Source organism: Notolepis coatsorum (assembly GCF_963971535.1).
Source record: "Notolepis coatsorum genome assembly, chromosome: 14".
Classification (NCBI taxonomy): domain Eukaryota; kingdom Metazoa; phylum Chordata; class Actinopteri; order Aulopiformes; family Paralepididae; genus Notolepis; species Notolepis coatsorum.
Window position 1 is genome coordinate 37769673 of NC_140178.1, and position 22433 is coordinate 37792105.

A 22433-nucleotide genomic window follows, 5' to 3' on the forward strand; every position below is an offset into this window, starting at 1 on the left:
ACTAAAATGGTAAAATTTAAGTTTTTAAATGATATCCGCATATATAGGACAAATAAAACAGCGTTGTTTTGTAAAAAACTCCAATGAAAACGGCGCAAGGTACGTAATATTCGCTATTGTTATGCAAATGTGATAGAATCCTATAAAAAGGTGGACGTACTTGGGCACTGTGACGTACACAACGGAGATACATACCCACTTCTCCCATCACCCGAAGTCCTTCCTGGTAGTTGGGGCCACCACGGCGGACAAAGATAGAGACCTCATGCTCTTTCAGAGGCCCCTGGTAGTCCTTGATGGCCCTAACAATCCCCTAGCAAAGAGGAATGAGATGATCAGTGTTTATCTGGACCACAATAAGATGCAGATATCTGAATCACACACACACACAGTATCATCTGAAACTCAGAAGTATATCACGGCATACATACCTTATGTGTATACATTTAGCATTTTTTGATTATATATATTAGATAATATATATATATATATATATTGTAACTATATTTATTGTAGGGCAAATATAACTGAGAGGGCATACCCTCATCTTACACCTTGACCTTTTTACATTGCCTACTTGCCCATAATGCGCATGCCCAGAGTTAATTATATTGTTATATTGTTTACACTGCCTATTTTTACTTCTCCACTGTACTATAATTTTATGACCTGTATCATGTCTTCTACTACATGTACCCCCCCTCCATGCTGCTATGATGCCTGAATTTCCCCAAGGGGATCCATAAAGGAATCTCATCTTAAACGGGAAACAGGTCTAGTGACTGGCTGGTCCTTAAGAACGCCCTACCCAAAGCTGTAAAGGACTTTCAAAACCACTCAAAGAACACCTACTCTCAAAACAACTCTCAAAGAAACTGGCCCCTGTAAATGTCCTAACCCAACCCCCTCCAATGGACAGTAAATTACCAAGTATGGTTGTCAATATTCCAATGTACAGTTTTGCTTGTACAGTTGTACAGTGTCCCCCACCCACCCCTCCTACCCGACCCAACCCCTCCCCCCCCATACCACCCACCCAACCACCTCCAATGTCCAAGTTTGAAATTAAATGAAAAATGAAATCTACCTTGAATGTAGCAGCGACATTCGTGAAGTTTGCGATGCTACCTCCGATGATTAGAACCTTTCCTGCAAACACAAGACGCAGGCTTATGTTTAATACACAAGCTTATGTACATCCAGTGTACTCTGTCAAAGTAGAGTATGGGACTCAAAATGTCCCACATCTTACCCTCGTGGTGCTTCTCACGCGTCATCAGGGACAGGATGGTCTTGGCGTAGTCATATGTCTGCTGCTCGCTCGGTGCCCCGGAATACTCCCCGTAGTTCGCCAGCTCGTCGACGCCGCCCAGGTCACAGATGGTGTCACTAGGAGAGGTCGATGGTGAAAAAAGACATCAGGTGTCAATCCTGCGGTGGCATATAAGAACGGGAGCGTGCCTTGCCCTTAGGTCAGCCCTATGTTCCCACAGCCCTATGTTCCCACATTTCCTTTTTTCATAAATTTGTATCCGATTTAATCCCCCTCTCTCTTAATTTGGTAGCCAATTACACCCAACCTATTATCCAATTGTCCTCTGGTAGTAGAGAGTTCGTCCGGGAACATAGGGCCTAATTTTGTGAAGAATCTTAGAAATGTGGGAACTGGGAACATAGGGCTGTGGGAGCATAGGGCTGACCCCATAAGAACCGTGGTTGTGTTACATTTAGTCCTTTAGGACATAATTAGTCACGGCAAGAGTTAAACTGCGCATCACGCTTTACGCCTCCGACAGACGGAGTTAACGGAGGGGGAGACACGACTCCCTTTTTCCTCCAGAGTCTCACTAGAATGGCATCATTGCAGAATCCAATTATGCTTACAGCTCAACTGGCGGAGTCTGGAGCTCGACCGCTGTGCCATCACTCTCACTACCACATCACCGGCACACTTTCCAAACGCCAAACACAATTATTCATAAAGTCAACATAACAAAGCAAAAGCCAAGGGATAATTCCAGGACCAAGAGGCATCTAAATTAATAATAGTTTTTAGATGCATGAGCATTGGATCTCCTATTATTCCTATAATTTCAGGTGTAGTTTATCTCCAGCCCCCGGGAATAGATTAGATTTATTTATTAGATTTATGGTCATTATACAGCACAAGTACAACGAAAATAAGTTTGACATTCAAACAAGAGTGCAAATGTAACGGTAAAGTGCAATATAAATATACTATAAACTGGGTAAATAAAGTATATAGATTAGTACTACCGAGTATAGTGCTAATCATATGCATGTACAGAGTTGTAGTATTAATATGTACAGTGACAGGTACTATGGTAGTAGTCATACTGGCCAGCAGCGTAACTAGTAAGAGTAGGTAAACAATGTTTTACAGATGGATATAGTATCTACAAATATGTAAAAAGGATTATATGCAGCTATGTACAGACAGATGTGGATAGATATATACAAGGTAAGAATACATATTTTACAAAGCAGGATTAGCAAGTACAACTTTGAAAAAGATCTAACAGTCTCCATTTTTAGTTTAGATTAAGATTAGTTTTAGATAAAAAAAAAAAGTAGGATTTAAAGATTTAAGAATGTGATTCAGTCATACACACAGATAACTGTTCTGAACAAAATATCCGATCATTTTGGCATGGCTAACTGCCTGACCGTCGCTTTGTGAAATCCCACCCAGTTCTGTGCTTGCGACTGGTTACCTGTAGACAACCGATGCCCCTCCTCCTGCCACCATGGTCCAGATCCTGCCGCGCGGGTTGAGCAGAGTGAGCTTGAGGCTGGCACCGCTCTTGGCATCCAAGTCTGCAATATAGGCCTCCTGTAAGGGGGGGGGGGGGGTCAGTCAGAGGTTATAAGGTTGTTACATGACTGTCATAGGAAGAGAACTGTAGAGAGAGGGTTTCTGATTGCATTCGTAATCAGGGTAGACTGTAGTACAGTACAAGCACCACTTCAAAAAGTGCTCCCGTTGCCCGTTTGATCATGCATTTTGACATTCGAGAAGGTCAGCCACATTAATCCCTGGACAACAACGAACATTGGTGTGGATTGCATGGTAGCGTCTTGAATAAAAAAAAAAACACATTTAAAATAAAAGTTTAAGATGGCATGAGATTCTGGCATTCATCAGTGCTTGTTTGCCACAGCAAGGGCCACAGCTGGGGATTGAGGGTAAACACGCCCAATCAAAAGGCCCCCGCTGTCCCTCATCGCCACCAGAGACTCACAGCTGCCCAATTAGATGAGCCCGTCTGGTGCCCAGACAGCCCGTCTCAAACAAGCTCCTACAAGCTCCGGAGAGAAAAGCACCTATGTAATCACCATTTCTAAGAGCAAAAGGAAAATAATCTACCGGTAATCACAATCCAATGGGTTCTCAAACTTTTTTATACCACGACCCCATTTTATTTAGGATTTCTTTTGGCGACCCCACACTTAATGTATTTCGTGATTTCAACGTGGAATTAAGGAATATCAAAATAAAAGCACACGTTGTTGACCTTGATCATGCATATATTAGAACATTTAATTACAGCACTATGTTATCAATACACATTTATAAAACGAGGCATATTTAGCCTAAATATGTTGCCAGAACAAAAGATATATATTTTTTACTTGCCAATGCACCTACACACGACCCCACTTTGGGTCGCGACCCGTAGTTTGAGAACCGCTAGTCTAGAGCTTTAAATTTTATCTTGTGCCTTTGAAAAAATACTGCAATCCAGTCTACTAGCTACATGACAGAAAATATGGGATGCTTTCCAATTCCTAATGAACATCCCCCAACATCCTTTACTATAAAAGGCCTCTCTGACATCCCTCTCTTTCCTCATTAACGTCCAGTGAGACAGCTGGTACAGAGGGACTCCAGAGGAAGAACACGGTCAGCTAAGTCTGTTGCAAACACAGGATAAAGTCCCAACTGGCTTATTCACCGCAGGACCAGTCTGTGCATCTAGTTCCATCAGAAATATAGAGTAAACACTGGTTCACTCAAATACTTCCGTGAGACTACAAATTAATTGTGATCCACTTCGAATAGATGAAAATAGTAATTTAATACTACAAATAAATATTAAATATATTTAACTACGTTTTTCTTTTATTGTTTTTTTTTTTAGCATTTTTACAGCTTTATTGGTCACGCAGGACCGACAGAGGAGAGGGCGAACGGGAGGAGAGGTGGGGAGGACATGCGACAAATAACGACGGGAGCTGGGATCGAACCCGGGTCGGCCACGTAGGTGCGCGAGGCACTATGGTATGCGCCACGAGGGCGCCCCTAACTAATAGTTTTATTAAAAGATGATATCCACATTTATGTCCCATTCGCCAGCTCCAGTAATAAATGCTTCAAATCTACTGAATAAACGGAAAAGGTATTCCATGTGTCGATCTGGTCTGAAATCTGACTCGCTGCCAGGTCCTCCTCGACCCCTCCACGCCTTTACCTCAGGGTAGGCCTCCCTGCCGAAGGGTGGAGGGAACTCCACGTCGCCCCACTTGGCCTTGCAGATGTAGTCAGCCGTGGCATCGATCTTGGCCGCCATGTCGAGCACATACACGCCATCCTTGGTAACCACTGAGCGGAGAGAAGAGGGGGACGAGACACGCGGGGAAGCAGTCAGCGGTGGGGGAAAATATCGACACACTATGCTACTCGGTATTGCGGTAACCTCCCCTATGACATTTACATCAATAGGAGGTAAAGTATCAATACATGACGTACGGTTAAAGTATTGTGATCTTTTTCACAGCACTGTTTCAAGGCTAGAAAGACTATATAATGAGGTCTTGTTAAATGATGGCAAAACCAATTGTCAACTGGGCTGTTTTTTGAAAGTCTGAAAGGCCTTGCATTTTATCTGGTAATTGATTAATGGCTTTCACTCTTACGAATAATAGATTCATAATTTATGTTCCCAGGGGGTATCATTATAATTCCAGCTTTTAACTGGAGTGAAATTAAAAGAAAATAGTAATGCATCACAATATATCATGAAATTGTGTAACATTAAAAAAGGTGCAGCAAGTGGTATTTTCTTTGTTTAAAATACATGGTCGACTCTACATGTTAAAATAATAGCTCCAGGAGAGAGAACTCCACACTGACAAAAACAGTCTGGGAGACCCATGTTACTGACCAAACTCTATATCAGTGATGGCTGTCAGAATGTAGAGCTACACTTATTTGAAAAAATACATAAAAACCACAGCACCACCTAACCCTAACCAAATATAATTATAGTGTGGTTGAAGTATGGTGACAATATCAAACGGGGAGCTCTCCTCGTTTCCTACCCCTAGTAGGAGTCACAAGAGAGCAGGAGTTCTCAGGACTATGGTCGGCAGGGGTTAAACACAGCCTGGTAAATAACATGTTCTCTTATTGATATTCCCTTGGCTTCAGGTCTCATCAGAGGACTGGCCTCCCATCTGGGCTAAGATCCCATTTACTCTCCACTGCCCCCCCCCCCCCCCCCCCCATCTGGGCTAAGATCCCATTTACTCTCCACTGCCCCCCCCCCTCTAAACATAACATAATCCATGGTCCAGGAAGGGTCATGTAGGAGATTGATCTTAATAACCTTATTCAGTGGTGCAGGGGTGGTGGTTAAGTAGAAGATTGCTCACCATCATTTTCATTGGGAAATACCTGTAATGCAGATCCTGTTGCCAGAGGACAGTCATTTAAAGGCCCCATGAAATCAAAATAGATGTTTATGTTCTTTTATCACATATGTCTTGCTCCGATTGTCACACCAGTATCTATCCCAACAATGACAAAAAGGTTGTTTTGTAGGTATTCTTAGTATTTTAGAGTTAGTAATTTCCTTAAAAGCGATTAAAAATAAAATGTTGATGAGTCATCCTGCACATGGGGCGTATACTAATTTAGCATCCAATGAAATGCTTTTCTAGAATGACATTCACACTAAGCTAGCACTTGGCCTCTTTAGCTAAATTAAAAAAAAATCAATCAATGTTAGCTTGCTAGCTAACATTACTAATGCGTAACGTTGCCAACATTAGCTTGCTAGCTAATGGGTCGACTGTAATGCACATTCAGTGCTATTGGCTACTGTAAACGCCAATCAATATCCACGACAAGTCCCTCTCTAGTTTCACTTTTTCACAGGAAATGCATAAATATGTGCAATCAAATCACATTCTGCTAGCCATTTCATGGGGACTTTAAACAGAACCTGGGGGGAAATGCGGGAGACAGAGGTCCACCCACACGAGACAGCCCAACGTCTCTGCCCGCAGGAGGAGGTATAGACGGGAAGATGGAGAGGGTGGGCAGGCATCAAAGCGTGGTAAGACGCTCTCAGTAGCACCAACCACCTCCACAATAACAGCTGCCACTGGGCATATATTGGTGCCCAATTACTCCAATATAAACACACACACACATCATCAAACAGCAGGGGCATTAATTATTGAATCTTCCCCTCCCTCAGTGTTGGAACTTCTGCTTCCCCGTTTTAAAATAAGAGCACGTATTTTTTTCTCTCCACTAATTTCCTTTTGATGTCCCATTTCTAATTGTATAATCTTATGACAAATTTATGGACCTGCGTTTTAATTAAGTAGCCGTCACGATGACAGAACATCACGTCGTGGTATTCTCGAAGTCAACTTCCTGTCTGTTGTTGCTACGCAACTACGGCTTGGGGGAAACATTCACCCCGGGTACATTGTGTACGCTTCATTTAGTGCAGAAAACGGATCGGAAAAGCGGCAAATTAAACACAATCAAGGGTAATCTTCTGGCCGCCTCAGACCTACTCCTATCCAAGCTCCGGGAGGGTCATCAAAGAGAAGTCGCCTATTCTCAGTCCTTGCCCCACAATGGTGGAATGAACTACCCACCGCAGTTAGGACAGCCGAAACACGTCCAATCTTTCGCAGTCGACTAAAGACACACTTCTTCAACCATTATATGAATTAAAAAAAAATATATATATATCTAACCCTAACTAACCGTACTGCCATGCACTTGTCCTAATAAACTAACCTACACTGTAGCACTCAACACTTTGATGAACATTGTTGCTCAGCTGATAGAGTTGTGCCCTTCCTGATGGCTTGTCATACAGAACATGTAAGTCGCTCTGGATAAAAGCGTCAGCTAAATGACTAAATGTAAATGTACACTACACGACTAAGGTACCCATGTACATGTCAAAATACTTCCCAAAGGTCAGTGAATACCACGACACCAGAGGGAGCTCCACAAATCATGTTAAACCCAGATTCGGCTCAAACAAGGGACTAAACACGTTTCGCAATTATGCCACATCAATGTGGAACGCCCTACCCACAGCTGTAAAGGTATATGAATCACTACCCACTTTTAAAACCACTCTCAAGGAGCACCTACGGGAGACTGCAATTCTAAACTGGCCCCTGTAAATGTCCTAACCCAACCCCCTCCAATATACAGTAAATGTCCTAACCCAATAATACACAAGACCCTCTTCTTAGAACCAAGTAAGGCTTCGTCGATAATCCAATGTACAGTTACACCCGCCTACCCCCCCCACCCACCTCCTATGTACAGTCCCCCCCCCCAACCTACCCAACCCCACCTCATCCAATGTACAGTTTCTTCGTCAAATGTATATACCCTCTTTTTTTTTTAAATCTTTTTGTATTTATTTTTTATTTATCCTTTATTTATCCAGGAATGTCCCATTGAGATACAAGATCTCTTATTCCAGGGAGTCCTGACCGTACAGAGTCCAGACACTGTATCACAAACAGTACTGTATTTGTAAATCTGGTATGTCATCATAAATGTATAGATGTAGCAGTACTGTCTATCTGTATGTCATGTATGTCATAATATGTTATGATGAATTGAAAATGGGGGACCCTGATGTAAACAAGACGAAAGTCTTTCTCTGGTCTGCATCCCCTTAACAATTTTGTGTATTGAGCTGTACTGTATTGTACCCATTCTGCAATCTGTTAATAAATTGTTCAATCAATCAATCAAGCAAGCTCATGGAGGAGAGAGCGGGCAGAGAAAATGAATGAATGTGGATGAGAGCCTTGACATTGTAGCTACAGCTGTGGGGTTGCTGGAGACATGATCCAATAGACTTTTATATGGCTGAGTCTCCTGAACACGGCGTGATCAATCCCAAGTCAATCGGCACTTTCTCGGCCGAGCTAACGGAGCTAGTCGCTTTTTCACACCTACTCCCGAACTACGCATGCGCAAATTGATGAACCTAGACTCCGTGGGCAATCTGTGCATGCGTAGTTCGGGAGTAGGTGCGGAAAAGTGACTATAGCTCAGCCGAGAAAGTGCAGATCGACTTGGAATTGATCTGTGTTCAGGAGACTCAGGCGTATTGGATCATGTCTCCTGCACCCCCACAGCCGTAGCTAAAACCACTTAATGTCAAAGCTCTCATCCACATTCATTCATTTTCTCCCCCCGCTCTCTCTCCCATGATTTCAGAATCCCGGAAGTGTTGCAGTAGTCTATAAGGGCTGTGGTATTCAGCACACAAGGGGAAAGAAACCTACCCAGTGGGTTGATCTCCAAGTAGGTGAAGAACAGGTCTTCATACAGATTGAAGAGGCCCACGATGAAGCTGGCTAAGACACTGCAGGAGGAAGACAGAAGCAACCATTTCAATCCAGGGTATCTGCAGGTTTAAATAAGTTAATTTTAAGACATTTTAATACCACTTAGAGCCAGATTTATAGAATAAATTAATAAAACAGTGACACTCCAGATGCACCAAGCTCCCGATAGCCCGGCAAAAAACAACGACTTGAATACAAAAACATGTCATATATTTAATATTATTTAATCTCCCGACAGCCGGGGTGCTCCCCCAAAAAATTGTACACCTGTGCAAATACCTTTTAAGGCATACAATTTAGAATTGAATACTTCTTAAGACCCTGCAGATACTCTTGTCAATCCTACACTGTCTGAAGAACCACTGGTCACTTGCATTAGGCCTACCGTACGTCCAGTCGATTGTACCAGCTGCCGAGAGTGGGGCGACCAATTGTTTTGCAGCTGATAAACAATTTAATATTAACAAATGAAACTCAAAATATATCTTATTTTTTGTAGATCTGCAATCTACTTATTATTTAAAGGTCCCATGCATTGCTATTCCTTGCACTATTTGGGCAACTTTACACAATTCCTCTGAGTCTATGGAACACATCTGTAAAGTTTTTTTTAATAATTTATTTTAATGCATTGTTTTATATTTTTAATCAAGTACTCAAAAGCAAAAAATTTAGATTTCAGGATTTCAAGCAGTTTTGGCTGGGCTCCGCCCATAAGCGCTTTGAGTGACAGTCCCCCACAGTCTGCGACTGGCAGACAGAGAGAGATAGAGAGGGACACGGAGCATAAAGTTATCTCTCCACTGCTTCCCCGCGCGCGGTCCAGGTTGTGTGTAAATGCGTGTGTGCCACTGCTTCCCAGCGCGCGGTTTCCTCGACAGAAATGAGTCAATATGATAATTAAGAGACACAGACCACATTGATATAATACGCCATTGCTAGGAAACAGGGGAGGAAATTAGGCCAGTTTACTCGCCAAATGAGAGTATTATTTATGTTTGGCAAGTGATTCATGAAGAGCACTCGCCACACTGGCGAGTAGTAAACAAAACAAAAAAAATCATTCTGCAATCTGCTGATTCGCTCACTGGCACAAGCCGAACTCTGACTCCCCCCTTATGATTCCTCCCATTTGCGCCTCATAATAATCCATAACCAATGAACATCATCGTTGCGCTCTAAGCTCCTCCAATGAACACTAGTTTTCTAGAAGATGCCGCCCATCTAGGGGAAGTGGATAGACCACTGCGCGCAGCCCTACAGACTCCTGTCACCGGCTTGACAACGTAGACAAAAACACATCAGTGGATGAAAATAATTGCATGTAGAGTCGTCGCTTTCGAATATCAGTGCGGTCTGACATGGGGGCGAACAACAGCACTCGACGAGTCTCCTTCGAGTCGGATGAGAATGACAAGTGGGCGTGAGGCTAACGATTCCATAGCCCCTTTTGTGACTGCGATGCAAGCCTCGCTTGAATACGCAGTCATTGGCTCCCATGTTACTAGCCATGTTAATGTGCACATCAAGCACTGGTTAAAGACGTTAAACATTTAAAATCATTTTTATAAACGAGTAAAAAAAATCACTGAGCTAGCCTTGGCTAAAATGGCTGCTTCCGCATTTTCACGCAGGAGCGCTGTGATTGCTGGGCGCACCAGGCATGTGACAAAGCAGCCAGCAATCACAGCGCTCCTGCGTGAAAATGTGGAAGCAGCCATTTTAGCCAAGGCTAGCTCAGTGATTTTTTTTACTCGTTTATAAACATGATTTTAAATGTTTATTAGCAACGCCAAGCTTTAAAACCCTGCCGCGTGTGTGTGTGAAACCCTAATGCACACACTAATGGGTACCTTTAAAATTTATATCAGATATATTTTGGACCCACCACTCGTCTTTAACCAGTGCGTGATGTGCACATTAACATGGCTAGTAACGTGGGAGCCAGTGACTGTGTATATAAGCGAGGCTTGCATCGCAGTCACGAAAGGGGCTAATGATTCCACTCACTCAAGTCAACCAGCATTAGCCGGCTAGCTACCTAGCATGTAACAAGCTACCATAACTCCTGGTCTATCCCTTTAAAAAAAATTACTTTAACTTTTTAGTACATTTAAAAGTAGGACTTTTTTACTTTTACTCAAGTGTGTTTTTAGCCAGATACTTTGACTTGAGTCAGATTTTGAGACAGTACCCATACTTTCACTTAAGTATAATTTCTGGGTAGTTTTTACACCCCTGTGGACGACTATACTGAGCGGCTTTGCTTAAATGCAGCCGAGTGACATTTTATTATTACTGGGTTTCCCCCATATCACCACTCGCCCATATGCCCTTCACAACGGTGATGTTGTCATTCAGAATACACCTGCTGAACCCCTAGCGTTGACATGAGATTCGATTACAATGTATTGTCATCATACAGCACAAGTACAGTACAACCAGAATATGTTTGGCATCCAACCAGAGTGAAAATGTAACAAGTCAAGTTGTTTTATTTAGCCATTACATTACAGTGAAATGCTTGGTTCTTTCACTGCCCAGTCCAGCCCAACCCAGTCCAACCTAGACCAGGCCAACTTTCCCTGCCCAACCCAGCATCTTTCACTGCCCAGTTCAGCCCAACCCAGTCCAGAATAGTTCCCTCTTTCATGTTAATATGTGATATCATAATATTTTGAAGAGTAGAGACGGTGTGATTAATATATGTTTTATGCTAATATTGTGAAGAGTAGAGACACTTTAATATTTTAAAGAGTAGAGACACGTGTGATTATTACTATGATTGAAAATCAATTTAGACGAAGACATACAAAGAAGTAATTATCACAATTAGCGATTTATTTATGGCTGGTAAAAAATCTGTTTGGCTGGTAAAAAAAAATCATATACTCGCCAGTTGGCTGGTAAGCCAAAACGTTTGTTTCCTCCCCTGCTAGGAAACAATGCTAAACACTGGAAAAGGCCATTTATAATGCATGGGACCTTTAACTAAATAAATTGAAAATAAAAATTTTAATGAAAATGTGTGCGGTTATCGGCCGATGCCGATTATTTCAAAATTCCAGATATCTGTCAGATTAATCGGTCCATCAGCAATTTATATCCCACGCAAATTTGTCATATCTAACTTAGAAAGCAAAAATTCCACTGCAAATTTATTTGTTAGTCTAGAAAAAGTTTCCCGATAATCGCCCCAAGCTAGTCCAGATCCCCAAAATACAGTCACAATAGGGCTGGGCGATTAATCGATATCGATTCATTCTAATTGATTTAAAAAAAAAATTAATCGATTTAAAAAAAAAAAATATATATATATAAAAATTTAAGAGTCACCTTTTATTTTACAAAAAGTGATGTTTGGTGAAAGTTCGATTTGCACTTTATTAATCCCAATAGGGAAATTCATTCTTGTTTGATGATCAAGAGGCACCTTTTATTTGTTTTAAGTGAAGATTGGTGAAAGTTAGGTTTGCACTTCAATCCCAATAGGGATATTCATCTTGGTTTGATACTCTTTTTGTGTCAAAGAGAAAAAGATCGATTAAAATTGTAAATCGGATTTAAAAAAAAATAAACAGGGATTTTCTTTTTAGGCCATATCACCCAGCCCTAAGTCACGAGCTAGTCCACATCCCCAAAATACAGTCACAAGCTAGTCCACATCTTCAGAATCAAGTCCTGAGCTAGTCCCCATCTTTAGAATCAAGTCCTGAGCTAGTCCACATCTTCAGAATCAAGTCCTGAGCTAGTCCTCATCTTCAGAATCAAGTCCTGAGCTAGTCCTCATCTTCAGAATCAAGTCCTGAGCTAGTCCACATCTTCAGAATCAAGTCCTGAGCTAGTCCACATCTTCAGAATCAAGTCCTGAGCTAGTCCACATCTTCAGAATCAAGTCCTGAGCTAGTCCTCATCTTCAGAATCAAGTCCTGAGCTAGTCCTGATCTTCAGAATCAAGTCCTGAGCTAGTCCACATCTTCAGAATCAAGTCCTGAGCTAGTCCCCATCTTTAGAATCAAGTCCTGAGCTAGTCCACATCTTCAGAATCAAGTCCTGAGCTAGTCCTCATCTTCAGAATCAAGTCCTGAGCTAGTCCTCATCTTCAGAATCAAGTCCTGAGCTAGTCCACATCTTCAGAATCAAGTCCTGAGCTAGTCCACATCTTCAGAATCAAGTCCTGAGCTAGTCCACATCTTCAGAATAAAGTCCTGAGCTAGTCCTCATCTTCAGAATCAAGTCCTGAGCTAGTCCTGATCTTCAGAATCAAGTCCTGAGCTAGTCCACATCTTCAGAATCAATTCGTGAGCTAGTCCACATCTTCAAAATACAGTCACAAGCTAAACCCCATCTCGTCCCGAGCTAGTCCACGTCAAGCTAGTCCACATCCCCAGCTAGTCCACATCCCCAAAATCCACAGCTTGACGCAGGCCGCACAGTAGTTACTCAGGTCATCATATTGTTCTTTGTGACACTAGTGTAGCATACATGGCACCTGAGGAAAACACAGAGGACGAGGAAGGGGTGACACAGAGGACGAGGAAGGGGTGACACAGGATGAGGAAGGGGTGGTAAACACAGAGGATGAGGAAGGGGTGGTAAATACAGAGGATGAGGTGGTAAACACAGAGGATGAGGTGGTAAACACAGAGGATGAGGAAGGGGTGGTAAACACAGAGGATGAGGAAGGGGTGGTAAATACAGAGGATGAGGTGGTAAACACAGAGGATGAGGTGGTAAACACAGAGGATGAGGAAGGGGTGGTAAACACAGAGGATGAGGAAGGGGTGGTAAACACAGAGGAAGGGGTGGTAAACACAGAGGATGAGGAAGGGGTGGTAAACACAGAGGATGAGGAAGGGGTGGTAAACACAGGATGAGGAAGGGGTGGTAAACACAGAGGATGAGGAAGGGGTGGTAAACACAGGATGAGGAAGGGGTGGTAAACACAGAGGATGAGGAAGGGGTGGTCCCAATTGACTAACTGAAGCCCTGCCCCCTTTCCTGATCCTCCAAATCACAACGGTTGTTTTGGATTAATAGGATCCCCTGAGAAAATGTACAATAACAGCATCACAATTAAAATGTCAAAATATTTCATCTGAAACAGTGAGTCACAAAGAAAACAGCAGCCAACATCATTAAAGGAAGGGGGGGAGGGGGGGGGCTAAAGTCCAGCGGCTACTAACCAGCACCTGTAAATTAGCTGCAGAAGCCTTGCTAGAGGGAAGAAAATCTAATTTGCTTCCTCCTGTCAAAACAGCAATGACGGGTGTGTGTTGGGGTGTGGGGGGGTTGCAAGAGGAGGGAAGCAGTATTTTGCTCTCCTCTCCTCTCCTGCCCGTCAGCTGTGCAGGCAAGCTTGGTGCCTTGTTGACCCATATCAGCTCTGCTGTCAATACTCTGACTGGCCTGTGGAGAGAGCTGTGACCCAGAGTAACTCAACTTCTCATGTCAGGTTCTGGGGGGGGCGCCAAAACCAGAGTATCCTTTGATGTTTTTCCTTTGATCCCCGTTCTATACACTCGTCCGGAGCTCCCTGGGCCTCCCTGGCTCATCTGCCTATGTTACAATTGAAATGACGATCGAATCCTGCCAGGTCGCGTCTATACTTCCCACAAGCAAGTTGTCCTTCCGCGTTCCCGTTTTGCGCTCTGATTGGCCACGCACGTTTCTGGTCATGCGACATGTGCGCCCAATCGCATGACGAGCAGTGTCTTAGCCCATTTCCGCGTCGAACAGCCTGCAAACGACCTAACGCCTAGTTTATCACTGGTTAAGCTTAGGTGACTCTTTCGCAGTTGGTTAAGGTTAGAGTTTGGAATCAGGGCTGGCGTTCTATCGCCATGCTCTAAGACAAACTCTAACCTTAACCAACTTCGAAAGAGCGCCTAAGCTTAACTGTCCAAAGAACTTGCAGTCACACGATTGGGCGCACATGTCCAGAAACGTCAGTGGCCAATCAGGCCGCGCAAAAGGACAACTTGCTTGTGGGAAGTATAGACGCTGCCAGGTCGCCTACCTTTTGAATTGGAATAGTTGTGTGGGGACAGAGCGATGACGATGGGATCACTGGGGATTATTCTTTTTAGAGTACCTTCTGGCTAAGGTAAGGTATATTCTATGTCTATTTTACCGGACCTAAAACTTGCTTTCGGTAACGATCGCAGTTTTGAGTTAAAACATGGGTGGTATTCTGGTCGTTGTAAACAGCGACTCCTACAGGACGGTCGGGGCACCTGCACAGTGAGGGAGGGAACTGGTGAAGGTAGTGTGACCCTCCCACACGTTACACTTCACCAATGAGAGTCCTCGCTGCCAGGTGAAAAGAGGCTGCTGGCTGTCTCCTATGTATCGGAGGAAGCATCTGATAGACTCTTCAGGGCTCCCTAGACCGGCAAGTAGGGGGCAAATGCGCGCAACAACCAGGAAGGGGAGGGGGGAATTGGTATAACGACAAATTGGGATGAGAGGAAAATATTAAAAAAGATAGGAGAAAAAGTAGATAAAAAAAAATAATGCTGGCGCCATTGAGTAAAGATGGGAAAAGAGCGTGACGCTCTTAAAAAAATTGCCATAAAAAATTAAATCCATCAAAATCTGCTAATCATTGACATATGTTAATCTGTAATAAAAGGAAAAAATCTACTTTGCATTTGATATTGAAAATATTTCACTTTGTGTTTTTAACAATAATTTGTGATGCCATCACACACTAGCATTTAAAGCGTTAAAATTCAAAAAATTATTGAATATGTGGTGGTTATGATAAGGGCTGAAGTTAAAAAAGATATTGGAAAATTATTTAATATAAAACATATTTTTAATGGCGTTTTTGAAAAAGATTTAATTTAGTCAGAGTGTAACTTTAAATTATACAGGCTGAATGAAAGTAGTTTAAAAAAAAAAGTTTAAAATCTTTAAAGATCATTCAAAGATACACACCTTTGCCACATATATTGGCTACAAACATAACATAACCACTGCAAAATTATCAAAATAATAAGAATCTCAGGACAAATTTGTCCTCATCAGACACAAGGGTTAAATAAAGGCAACATTTGTTTTAATAAAAGGTAAGGGGTAACCAGATGATAGGCAAGTAAGGGGCTGGCAGAGTGGACATAGAGCCATCTTCCTCAATGTCAGCCAAGACAGTGAGTCCAGCCAGAACCTGCCAACAAACAGCGCTGCTGGGAAGAGGGGGAGGGGTTCACTCCATCAGACCCATCCGAGGGACGTGCTCTGAATGAGACGGCAGTGGAAAGGGGGCAGGGAGAGGGTGATCGAAAGGAGACTTTTTTTCATTTGTCTAATGGATCCCTCCCACCCGCCCTCCGTATTTTCCATCCTTCGTCCCGTCAACCCCCACCAAGCCGCATTTTTTACTGCATTAGCTGAAAGTGCTCCGTCACTTGAAGCGCTCTTGTTTTCCAGCTGGCCACAAGCCAAACAATATAAAAGTACAATGTAGGTGCTCTCCTGGGTTTCATTATTAGGGAACTCATGCCTCTCACAGATTTTGTGATGCACACTACTGAGCCGTTAGAACAAATCATTATGAATAAGCTGACAGTATCGCTGATGGCAATAATGATTAATGAAAAAGCGACCCTGCGCTCCTCTGACCTCTGATGAAATGCATATTCGTATGCGTGACTTGGAGGAATATGCGAAAAGACTAAATTGTGTACATTAACAATAAAGTAATCCTTTTCTTCCAATTAGGTGATAACCTAGAAAGTTAGAGAATAAAATATGTGACCCGTGTTGTGTGAATCCCCAGATGACAAGAGGAATCTGAGAGGAAGCCACACCCACCTCCCACCTCTTGCAGAGACAAGTCGCATTTCTTTCCTCTCTCCCAAGGCCTTCAAGGCCGTTCCTACCGCCGCCTCTACTGCACCATGGAGCCTGACGCTGCTATGCCCTGCTTCGTGCCGGTGGCCGGACTATACTCAAATCAACTCTAAATGGATCTAATCAGTGGATTGCATATTTTCTTCAAGAAGCAGAATAAGACTAACCCTCTCTGCCTATTGGGACATCATAATTGGGCTACAAACTTGAAGACGTGGTATTATTTGGATTATCGAAGCTTTTGGACTGCAATAAGAAGATTTTGGATCTGTTTACCGCGCACAGGATCTACCAAAATGAACTGATAAGACACTTGGACACTTGGACTAATAATGCATTCAGTCATTTGGACGGAGTTGTTAAAACTCACTCCACTCAAATCAATAGAGTTATATTCCACTCTATTCAAATCAAATTTAAAGGGACGTGGCTGGGATAAATTGTGCCAGTCAGTCAGCCAAAACAAATTCTTGGACCAAGGTCGAACCGAGAGCTCTGGAGTCGAAGGCTCTCTGGGAGATAAGAGTGGCGAGCGGCGTCCCACAACCCCAATCCCTAGTCGTCCCCCCCCCCCCCCCCCCCTTCCTCTGCATTGGCGCTGCACTGACGGCTGCCTCGTGTGAGGGAGACCTCCCCCACCCAGGACTTGGCTTGTGCACTCCCCCCCACCTCCCCCCCCCCCCCCACTCCCCCCCCCCCTACAGCCCTGTAACAACCCCAACCCACTCCCCCCTCCTTCCGTAAATGGCGCTGCCTATGACGGCTGCCAGTCTGTTTGCGGTGGTGAATATGCATATTTTGTTCCACAAAATGTAATAATTGTGGAATATTACTGTAATGAGCTGTATGTGTATGATCCAAGCGTCCTATGATCCTCATAGGAGCATAACAGAAAAAAGCATTCCATGTGAAGGTATTCTGTATCTTTGCATGTCAACTAATAAAGAAACTTGAAACTTGAGTAACGTTCCCTCAACTACTGCTGAAGTGCTCTTGAGCAAGGCACTTGCTCCAGTGGAGCTGCTCACGGTTTTTAACTTGGCAGCTCAAGAACATACAAGACATGTGGCGGCACGGTGGTACAGTGGTTAGCACTGTTGCCTCACAGCAAGAAGGTCCTAGGTTCGAACCCCAGCAGGGGGCCTTTCTGTGTAGAGTTTGCATGTTCTCCCCGTGTTCGCATGAGTTTCCTCCAGGTACTCTCGTTTCCTCCCACACCATAAAGACATGCATGTAGGCAGGGACTACAGATGAAAACTAGCTCATTAGCTAATTCTGGCACATTTACATTTATGTGGAAACTGAAGATGTTTATTAATGTGCACTGTCCCTGGGTAAAAAAAAATTAATAACTTAACATACTGACCGTGAAAAAATGTCAGCCACTACATATCAACTCATTGGGCGACAGAACCGATGATAGTCGGGTTATCTCGCCAGCGGTTGAGCGCCATACCCGAGTATAGTCGGGTTTTTCTTTTATTCGATTTTTTTATTCTATGCAATGTCACAGACCTCTGTGTTACCATAGGAAATCATTTTGAGATCCCTAGAGTGTAGTACCGGCCGCATCCTGCTAGGTGGCAGTATCGCCCACCCTTTGAAACCTTATTTCACACTGTGTGTCACATCTAACTCCGTCCGGAGAATTTAGATCAAGACAAGTAAATCGCTTCATCCGACCACTTCGAAACACGCTCAGCACATTTGAGGCATATGTTGTGCCACTTCATGTCAGGGACCCGATCCGACATCAATACTGGAAATCGCGATCAGACAATTGGAATATTATTTTTGGGATACCTCCTAGTAAAGGTAAGGACTATATGACATCAATCCTACTTTGATCCAACAATGATTTCACATAGATTGCAATGATCATATGTAACGTACTCCAAAACGTGACGATCACATCAAAAAACGACCCCCCCCCCTCTTTCATGCATTCATGATGAAACATAATACCCATTATATACCTTTGATTTGGAAATAGTAGCGTGTCCAGGCGAGCAACGCCAACGCTTTTAGCAAAATTCACATATCGCTCCATAGCACAGTTACCAGGAATTAGCCAGGATCACTCTGAAACTATTCACCATGGTATAACACACGAACGTATACATGAAAAGATTTATTATTTTTATTGTCTCCATAGCTATAATATAGATATAGCCCTGCAAACACTGTGGCACACAGTGAAAATCCCTATCTCTTACAGCGGTGGCCCATTGAGTACAAGGATGGCTTACACGGCTGGCCGTGAATGAGTTAAGGGAGACTGTAGTATGGCTCCTGCTATTAATGATGCCACTCAGGCCTCCTAATCTACCCCACAATGCAAAGCATTGCTGTTGGCTAGTGTTAGCACTGACATTAGCTACGAATAATTAGGGGTAATGTTGCATCCAACGCTAGCCTTAGCCGGAACATTTGGTAGCTGCCATAGCAGCTCTAATGTTTGATAGCAATACTTGCCAACAGCCAAACAAAATGCTAGATGCTTTGAATTGTGCGATAGATATGTTGTAACTCAGCTGATAGAGTTGTGCCCTTCCTGATTGATGACTTGTCGTACAGAACTTGTAAGTCGCTTTGGATAAAAGAGTCAGCTAAATGACTAAATGTACATGTAAAGATAGACGTGTCGAACAGGGGCAACCACTCTTCCTACAGTCACCCCACTGACATTGAAGATTTAAAATCTAGACTGATTATACAGAAATTACACTGCAAAATCTTTTTCGACGACTTGGACTGAGAAATCTGAATGAGAGCCATATTATTTTATGCTTTAAGTTTACATCCGTTACTGCCATCTCAAGCCGTTTGTTATTCTGTTTGTTTTACAGAATAAATAAGAGAACTTTTGACAAAATGGTTTGATACGTTTTTTTAAAATGCTCATGCATGTTTGAAGATCAATTCTTGTATTCATCCATTTAATTGTTCCTCAAACATAGAAAAGACCTATCCTATGTTTTTACATAGATATCTGAAGGTCTGCACGTCCTCTCCAACCCTTATCAACCCTGCTCCAAGTCCAACTCACGCTTTCTTATCGTTGGAGACGTGGGTCAGGAGCTGTTTTGTGACGGTGTCTTCTGTGATCTTCTCATCCACCCCCACCAGCAGCTTACTGGCCTTGGCATCGACGTCTCCTACGTCCACCCCTCCTTCGTGGTGGAACAGCACGTAGTCCCCCTCCCGCATGGCGTAGATACACACGTAGAACTCCTCCTCCTGAAGGAACGGAGACACAAGTGACAAAACGTGTGAATTAAGTGTCAAGTGTGTGAATGTTTTCTTACTAAAACACCCGGCAGTCACGGGATGTGTTTAGAAACGGTCTACCGGTAAATTGAATAATAATCTTTATTTATATACAGTAGCACCTTTCATGCAGCTCAAAGTGCTTAACTCATTGGTGGCCAATAACGAGTAAACTTGTGTTTCGCCACCAACGCTTGAGCGCCAATAACGAGTAAACTCGTTTTTGGATCCTTTGATATTTTTCCTTTGATCCCCGTTCTAAATAGTCATCCGGATCACTCTCGGTGTCCCTGGCTCATTTGCCTACGTTGGAATTGCAATGCCGATCGAATCTCACCAGGTGGCAGTATTGCCTACCTTTTGAACTCTGATAGAAAGGGATCAGTAGAGACAATGTCTGAACTGGACTGTCAAGACTCGCTCTGAAGGGGAGGAGCTAGGAGATCTGCTCGCCTCAAAACCTATAGTTTCCCGTAAACACAAGTAATTACATATAAACGAGTAATCGCGATCGCCGATGGGATCATTGGAATTATTCTTTTTAGAGTACCTTCTGGCTAAGGTAAGGTATATTCTATGTCTATTTTACCGAACCTGAAACATGTTTCTGTAACGATCACAGTGTCTTATTTTACAGGACCTAAACCAATTTTCGAACAATCGCATTTTCGGGGTAAGACTACTACACCCCCCCCCCCCCCCCCCCCCGTTAGCGTGTAATAAACTACAAACTACAGTGTGTAGAAACAAACTCTTTTTTTACATGGACTAGAAATAGTGTCGGTCAAATGAGCCATACTATAGTCTCCATAGCTATAATATAGAATATACAATAGCTCCGCAAAGATCGTGAAATATCGTGAAAATGGGTCAAGAAAAGCTGGCGCTAGCCAGTGCAGATGGGGAAAGCTTGTGGCCGTCAATGAGTTAACAGAGGAAACATTTTTAAATAAACACAAAATTTGACAAGCAAAAAAATAAGTAAAAGAAAAGAAAGGCAGGAGTTTAAAACCAAACAATAAAATAGCAAAACATGATTATGAAAATAGCTAAAAAGCATAAATGACAACAGGGATTTTTAAATCAGCTAAAAGCAAGAGTATAAAAATAGGTCTTGAGCTGTGTTTTAAAGCTATCCAGAGAGGCTGCCTGTTTTAGATGTAGTGGGAGATTATTCCAAGCCGTCGGCCCATAGAAACAAATTAAAGGCTAGCTAGAATTTGGTAATAATACTGAGAATGAATGTTTACATGGCTCACCATTATGAGAGCCAGTTTCTTGACCCTAGGATGAAATGCATTGAAAAGTTCACTTTGAGATAAGTGGTTTTCATCCGACGGCAACATGTAGGCGAGTGCTGAAGGTGCTTTACCTGCTTATGGGCGACGAATGGCTCGATGAGGAAGTTCTTTAGGACCCCTTTGGCCTTTCCCACCTGAGGAAGACAAACAATAATTCACTGAGGTGTTGAATATCAAATCTTCTTTAAAAAAATTTAAATAAGGGGAACTGCGTGCAATTTAAGAATTCATTCCTATGGTCTAAGACGGTCCCAAAAACAGCGCTCTCCCTAATCTCATTTGGGTATACAAACAAACATCCCATGGGACCACAAAATAAGTCTTTATACTTGATGACATCACAGGTTGGATTCTTAAAACTTCATGTTTCTGGCTTTGGGAGAGAGTAAATATTCACAAATATTGATTTGAACTTTCTAAGGCCATGGAAATAAATGCCATATTGTTTTAATCATTATTCTTTTTTCCTTCTAATTTGGAGGAGTGTTCCCCTTTAAAACATGTTGAGAACAAAGCAACACATCTGTGTGCATCCTGTTGTTTATGGTGTGTGGAGGCTTGATGCAGCATGACTCGTTTTCACCTACACACCGAGTGAGCACCGATAGGGAGAGATGAACAGAAAGAGAGTACATGAAAAGAAACATGCATCAAAGAAGTCAAGCCAACATAACAAGAGATAAACAGCAGCGAAGAACACATAGACCAACTAGGAGAGGAGTGTCAGCAGTGCTGCAGACTAAGGCAAGAAAACTGAATCATTTGAGGACTGTAGAAAATGAAATACTAAATGAAAAGACAGAACCTATACCGACTCCACTTCAAAATGGAGGCGGGAGGTTCAGGAGAGAAGGAGACAGTGTCGTGCTGCAGGCGAGCCGCCCCGCCACCACGCGACAGCTCATCCGGTGCGGCTGTCACAATGCCTGTGTTAAAGGCCAGCAGGCAGGAGGCAACCAGGGACCTCAGAGAGAGAGAGAGCAGCCACCCAGAGAGAGAGAGAGAGAGAGAGAGAGAGGAAAACAAGTGGTGGCATTTTGAAGTGAAAGAAGAAAAGACGGCTGAGGGAGAGAAAAAGGGACTCTTTCCTCACGGGCTGCAGGGCCAATTCAGCTACTGTGTAAAACAGCTCAAACGTCCACCACTGGCTTCCTGAGAAAGACGGGAGACTAGAGAACAACTGGTTTGCTGGTGTGAAAAGCAAATTGGCGCGACATATCAACCTTCCCTGGCTGATGCAAGTACATGATGTCGACCAGGACTTTAATAACCGAGTTTTATATAGCGCCTTTCAGAAGACCCAAGGTCGTTTTACATATAGGGAGAAAAAAACAACAAAAGTAACAAACATAGTGG

At 43.0% G+C, this 22433-nt stretch overlaps 1 protein-coding gene across 2 annotated transcripts in view; it reads right to left on the minus strand.

Annotated features, from left to right (window-relative positions):
* Nucleotides 1-22433, minus strand: part of LOC311240366 (ATP-citrate synthase) — a 63129-nt gene that overhangs the window by 32678 nt on the left and 8018 nt on the right. For both annotated transcript variants that reach the window (XM_084328951.1, XM_084328950.1), the window contains exons 4-11: nucleotides 21149-21211; nucleotides 19556-19746; nucleotides 8587-8666; nucleotides 4494-4624; nucleotides 2736-2854; nucleotides 1253-1389; nucleotides 1088-1149; nucleotides 196-313 (exon numbers count right to left, since the gene is read on the minus strand). In XM_084328951.1, the coding sequence (XP_084185077.1) occupies nucleotides 196-313; nucleotides 1088-1149; nucleotides 1253-1389; nucleotides 2736-2854; nucleotides 4494-4624; nucleotides 8587-8666; nucleotides 19556-19746; nucleotides 21149-21211 (901 nt within the window). The remainder of the gene's footprint in view (nucleotides 1-195; nucleotides 314-1087; nucleotides 1150-1252; nucleotides 1390-2735; nucleotides 2855-4493; nucleotides 4625-8586; nucleotides 8667-19555; nucleotides 19747-21148; nucleotides 21212-22433) is intronic.